This window comes from Urtica dioica, chromosome 11 (assembly GCF_054948205.1).
Source record: "Urtica dioica subsp. dioica isolate 48M chromosome 11, U.dioica_male_clone48M_v1_H2, whole genome shotgun sequence".
Classification (NCBI taxonomy): Eukaryota; Viridiplantae; Streptophyta; class Magnoliopsida; order Rosales; family Urticaceae; genus Urtica; species Urtica dioica.
In genome coordinates, this window is record NC_142766.1 from 12887139 (window position 1) to 12893138 (window position 6000).

The window sequence follows — 6000 nt, forward strand, 5'->3', positions numbered from 1 at the left end:
TAAGTGCCACATGTCACAGTCAGGATGAAAGTTAAAAAGCTTTTTATTATCTATGTTATGCCATATGTCGCAGGCAGAATGAAAGTAAAAAATGCTTTGTTTTTTATTATCTATGTTATGCCACATGTCGCAGACAGGATGAAAGTAAAAATGCTTTGCTTTTTATTATCTTATGGATATATCATATATATGTCACACATACAGACGCAGAGACGGAATCAAAGTATCAATGGCTCTCACTCCTCCTTCTTGTCCTCAATCATCACCGTCACTGCTCTCGGCGGCGATCGACATGGGAACGAACTCCTTCAAGCTCCTCATAGCACAGCCCTCCGCCGCCACATTCGTCCCCATCCTCCGCCGCAGCGACCCCGTCGTCCTCGGCCGCGGCACCGCCTCCTTCGCCGCCGCCATCGACTCCCTCCGCAGCTTCCGGGAGATCCTCCGCCTCCACGGCGTCTCCCCATCCAACACCCGCTGCGTCGCCACCTCCGCCGTCCGCGAGTCCCCAAACCGCTCCGATTTCCTCGCCGCCGCCGCGGAGGCCGCGGGGATCGAGATCCGCGTGATCTCTGGTGAGGAAGAGGCCGATCTCGCCTACCGAAGCTCGCTCCATTCCTTCCCTTCCTTCCGGTGGAGCCTCACTCTGTGCGTCGACATCGGAGGCGGCTCCACCGAGCTCGCCGTCGGCCTCGGAGGCGCCGTGCTCTTCGCGCGCTCTCTCACGCTCGGCCACGTGACTCTGACCGAGGATTTCAGGGGGAAGAGCGTGGAGGAGATGAGGAGCCACGTGAGGTCGGTGATAGCCGATTCCGGCGTGGTCGAGGATGTGGAGAAGCTAGGGTTCCACGTGGCGGTTGGATCTTCCGGAACAATCCGGGCTCTGGATAAGGCTTCTTCTTCTTCTTCTGGAGAAAGAAAGTGGAGGCTGAGGAGAGGGGAACTGAGCGGAGTTGTGGAGAGGATCGGCGGTTACTCGGAGTGGGAGAAGAGGAGAGTGTTCAAGAGGCGATCGGAGACTATCGAGGCCGGGGCGGTGCTTCTTGAGGAGATCTTCGAGTCTCTCCACGTGGAGGTTATGGAGGTTTCGCGTTTCGGGATTCTGGAAGGTGTGATGGCCGGGATCGTGAGCCGATCCGGCCATGGAGATGAGGGGTTGGGTTCGGCGGTGAGGTCGGCGGCGAAGCTTGGAGGGAAGAAGAGGATGGTAAAGGCTTCAAACTGCGCAGCCCTTGCTAAGGTTCGTTATTTACCACTCTGCCACACTGCAAAATGACTGCAACATTATTAGAAACGTTGTTAGATTAGATCATAGGCAAAACTAGTGTAAATGTAGAAAGTTTGTCCAGATTTGAATTTCTAACTCGAGAGTCTTGTGCTAATTATAGTAATTATTGGAGTATTTTATGTTTTCTTGGTTGTTATTGTTCTGTTTTACTTGTCAATGGGGCAATAAATTTATTATGACTTAGAGTTTACTCAGCTCTCAATCTATGCACACTGCTTCAAATGATTATCATTGAATGGGGTAGTATTGGTGAATATTGCAAAAATAAAATAAAATAGTGATTATTGCAGTATTTTTAAAATGGTGATTGGTGGCTCTCAAGAGCTTTGTGCTAATTATAGTAATTATTGCAGTATTTTTATGGTTTCTTAGTTATTATTGTTCTGTTTTACTTGTCAATAGGGCAACAAATTCATTATGGCTTGGGTTTTACTTAGCTCTCAATTGATGCACACTGTTTCAAATGCTTTTTATTGGATGGAGTATTGTTATAGAAAATGTTATTGAAAATTGCAACAGTAAAATAAAATAGTTCCTATTAGAGGTTGGCACAAAAACGATTAATGTTCAAAAAAATGGCTGGCCGTTTAGGAGATTTTCGAAGAAATCATAGAGTGCAATGAAGTTGGAGTGTCCTTGGACGATAAGGATGTCGAGTATCTCGAAGCAGCGTGTTTGCTACACAATATCGGGATGTGCGCTGCAAAGAAGGGCTACCATAAGCATTCCTACAGTATGATCATGGTCAGTATTTCTCGATTTTTGACTTTGTAGCCCTAGTGGGGATACAGATTTTATTGATTTGTGGGATTTCTTTGATGATGCTAAATAAAATGTTGTCACACTGCAGAGTGGCGATCATCTTTGTGGTTACACTGCCGATGAAGTCAAGGTACGCCAATTAACTTTCTCAGCGTATCTCAAAAGTTCTGCGGCGATGAATCTTGCTTCGCTAATTGGCAGCTGATAGCACTGCTAGCAAGACATCACAGAAAGAAGTTTCCGAATCTCGAACATCCTTCTTTCCATGAACTCTCAGAAGAGGTGCGTATATTTGTTATATCGCACACACATAAACAAATAAATAAACGAAAAAAAAAAAAGTTATTTTTTCCTTAGGCAATCTCCTCTACTGTTTTGAGCAGGTTAAGAAGAAATTCAAATTCCTTTGCGCAATTATTCGAGTCTCTGTTGCATTATGGCAACATCAGAGAAAGAATGTTCAAACAGCGAAACCTTCGTATTCTTACAAAGTTCTCGACGTCAGATCGGTAGGCAATTCTAGTCTTTGAGCCTCTTTTGTGATGCACGTCATGCTTATAAACGCATTACTAGATTTAGAGTTAGATCCTTAGCAACAAATATTCTAGCAAAGGGTTTTTTTTAGGTGCTTGAAGAATTAGATCATCGAAATCTAGCCGAATCTGATAATGACAAGGGAGATCCAAGGCGAGAGTTGGAGTACTTTAAAATGGTGAAACCCTCACTTATTCACATATCTCTTAATTTTTTTTTATTGTTCTAAATCATGGATGGTGATTATTCGGATCTAGGTCTTCAATCGAGATTTATCCTCTATGCTATCTTCAAAGAAGAATGAACACTAGCTTGTATCGTAAAAGGCAGTTCTAGCGGATCCCTCGGCGCAAATGCTTACTAAATGTGAGGAGGACTTGTGAAGTCTCACTTGGCTAGATTTTTCTAAAAGCAATTATTAACTGATTTTTTCCCCTTTTTTTAAAAAATTAAACGCTAATATTTATATATTATAAATTTGTAATTCAAAATATTAATTTTTAGAAGATTTCGGCCCTTTTTTTAGGTAACAAAAGTTGGTAAAGAAGTAGAATTTGAATTATTTTCTTAAGACATAAGTACTGCAATGAACCCAAAAAATCGATTAGATGAATAAATAAAATCATGAGATACCAAATATTTAATAACATTCGATTCTATTTCTCAAAATAAAATATAAATTTCCATTAATAAAATATTTAGATTAATTCTATTTTTAATTTTAATTTAAAAGTTCAAAATTTTAACGTGAGCTAATAAGCAGCTAAAGAGGCGCCTCTCTCTCCGGAAAATTACTCATTTATATATGCAGCGAATTCGTCAGCACATACACACCGTTCTCTGGCTTCCCCATCTTGTGTTTGATCTTCCTCATTCCTCTACCGCGAGAGTGAACGCTCGAAAGTCTTACCCCAAGGTCCGATTTCTGCCACTTTACGATACATTGATGTTGTTCTCCACGTTTTCATAAGAGATGATCATTTGGCTTTATTGATGTGCTTTTTTTACTATTGATGGACTAGCCCTCGCCTCTGAGTGATGCCAGGTTGGCAGCTGAGTTGGCCGCCTACTCAACGAAACACTGCTCCGAACTCATTCCATCAGTCTCTGCCGCAGCCTCCGCAACAAAGGCAAGAAATGGGCCTCTCTTTATGATTTGGATTATTTTTCTTAGTTTTGTTTCGCAAGGAAGAAAGTATATTTATAGCAACTGGCTTCATACTATTGAATATCCCGGTCATAAGATTTTTACGTTGATAGAGGGGCATAACTTTGAGCTCTATTGTTGCATCACATGCATTAAATCTTGACAATTGTTCTCTTATGTATAACCAAATCCTAGTTTATCATCTAGATACGCTTAAATGAGTCAATTTGGTTCATTGTTTTCTATTTTCTTTTCTGACAGGATTTTTTGGGTTTGGATAAGAAGCAGGCACAGAGGAAGCATCTCCTTTCAAAGAGCTGGCTTAACTCCTACTCAAAATACAATGCGGTTTGTGCAAGAAGTTTTACTATGGTGTTTCTATTTTTTTTTCTTACAATGTTTCTCTTCATGGTTTGAGCAATGAAGCTTGTCAGTGCTGGAATTGTTCCGTGCAGAAAAGAGTAGTTGAACAATGATTTACTTTGTCATATGCGTCTTAGTTTCATCAATTTTGATTTTAAGTTCCCTCTTTTCCAAACACAAGTCGCGCTTTTCTTAAAATACATATGGGTTTGCTTCTAAAAAGCCATAGCTTAATTTTGAGAAACTATGTTATCCATTCCCATTGGATGAGGCAGTTCTTCATGTAATTCCTCTGTGCTTTCAAGACTTGGCTGGTTTTCAATGAAAAAGTCACAGTTCAGATCATAACCCCTTTTATATACATGCAAGACCAGAGCAAACAATTATTTTATTCAATTATGTGAGGCGTTGATTATATTATAATAGCCTCAGATTAATCACAGCCGTGAGATCAAACTTTAAGTTAGAAGAAGAGCAGGGAGTCGACCGTTGGATCATCAACAAGGTAGCTTAGGATACACGTCATTATTGTAAACGCTTCCTTCAATGTATTATAGATGGAGGAACGTGGTAAAGGTTACTCTCTCATCTCTCCAAGAAACAAGAAGTTCAGAAATTCGAAGTTAGGTTTGCTAAGAAAATGGGATTTATGAAGAAGTTGTAATTGGAGATTAATCATGTATTCATTTGGATACAATAGTGGATTGGAACTTATTGCTCGACATAGATTATATCGATCGAACCAAAGTAAATTTGTGTCTTGTCTAATATCTGCTTATTTTCGTTCCTTGTTTGATAAGATCAATTGCATGTTTCACGAACAATCTTGTTTGACTATTTGAAAACTGGGCCTAAACTCTACAAGATATATAGGCCAAATTTTAGACCTATATTATGTGAATGTATATACCCATTGTTAAGTGTGCGTGGTCTAAAATTTTAGATCTATTTTCTCTTTGCTCTTTTTTTTCCTCTCTGCAACAAAAAAGTAAGGTTTTTTGGTTCTCAACCACCTTTTTAAAAGGGTGAGACGACACTTTTAAGTATTTTTCGATCTAAGAAGAGATGGGGGTTTTGATCATCTTCTCTAGACCATAATTTTTGGAGCATTTCACGCCATTCTCGTTGGATTCCGCCTCCCTCATTATGACGGTGCTTGGATTCGGTCTCATCTTTGCCGCCTCCATCTCCGACCCTCTCGACGACGTCGTGACGGTCATCCTCTCCTTTCGCTTCCTCCGGCTCCGTGAGCCGTTTTGCCGCGACTCCCCCCGTTCGCTGGTGGTGTTTGTTGTTTCATGTGGTGTCTTTTTTAGAGAAGATATTAGTTTTAGCTTAGTTTATCTTTTGCATTATTTAGGATATTTAAACTTTGATGCTTTGTCAACTATACTAGGATGGTCTTTGTGTTCCAAAGATGACTAAGCCATCTATTGGGTGCTTAGTTGGAGTTTTTTGGCGGCGCAGACACTCGAACGTCTTTTACTACAGTTGGTGGTCCTTGATCACTTTAATTCGTTCACTAACCTTTGAGAATTTTTTGAAATAATCAATGTGTTGCTCGAATATTAGTGTGGTCTATATTCCGGTCATTGAAAGTTTCCACACAACGTGCTTTCATCTGATTCTTGAATGAAATCATTGTTGTCTTGAGGTCCTAAGCGCAAGGAAAAAAAAGTCCCTGAGGTTCTCAATAGTACCGGCTGCCGCCGCCACCCTTCCAAGCATCGAACGCCGCCATTGCAGTGAGTTTCGACCTGGATGGAGCCCTCTCTTTCTACCATTTTCTTTATTTGCTTTATTTATTCACAGCTTTTGAATAAATTCTACCTCCCACCATGGTTAAGCCCGTTCATGGCATATTCTGGCGACCTCTTTGCCTCTTTGTGTCAGGATAGCCTCATTG

At 41.0% G+C, this 6000-nt stretch overlaps 1 protein-coding gene across 9 annotated transcripts; it reads left to right on the forward strand.

The window, feature by feature from the left end:
• Positions 1 to 180: 180 nt before the first annotated feature.
• On the forward strand, positions 181 to 4364 carry LOC149381342 (Ppx-GppA phosphatase). Of its 9 annotated transcripts, none has more exons than XR_016302060.1 (9): positions 183 to 1240; positions 1880 to 2032; positions 2139 to 2180; positions 2252 to 2332; positions 2434 to 2559; positions 2676 to 2762; positions 2842 to 2950; positions 3396 to 3500; positions 3630 to 3650. XR_016302060.1 is itself a non-coding variant. In XM_089630808.1 (8 exons), exons 1-8 carry the CDS (start codon positions 230 to 232, stop codon positions 4146 to 4148), a joined length of 1782 nt encoding a protein of 593 aa, XP_089486934.1. In that variant the 5' UTR covers positions 183 to 229; the 3' UTR covers positions 4149 to 4364. The 9 variants fall into 9 exon arrangements, 2 of the variants coding, with proteins under 2 accessions (XP_089486934.1, XP_089486933.1); XR_016302059.1 differs by lacking the exon at positions 3630 to 3650 and adding an exon at positions 3607 to 3627; XR_016302056.1 differs by lacking the exons at positions 2676 to 2762; positions 2842 to 2950 and adding an exon at positions 3993 to 4132 and having other exon boundaries at positions 181 to 1240; positions 3348 to 3500; positions 3630 to 3714.
• The last annotated feature ends 1636 nt before the right edge of the window (positions 4365 to 6000 follow it).

What these genes read in the sequence shown, in the direction of transcription:
- LOC149381342 (XM_089630807.1), top strand. Translation starts at nt 230, where the DNA reads ATGGCTCTCACTCCTCCTTCTTGTCCTCAATCATCACCGTCACTGCTC. An exon ending in AAGTTCTCGACGTCAGATCG is followed by an intron (nt 2,560 to 3,347) that starts GTAGGCAATTCT and finishes GCTAATAAGCAG; the next exon opens with CTAAAGAGGCGCCTCTCTCT. An exon ending in CCGCAGCCTCCGCAACAAAG is followed by an intron (nt 3,715 to 3,992) that starts GCAAGAAATGGG and finishes CTTTTCTGACAG; the next exon opens with GATTTTTTGGGTTTGGATAA.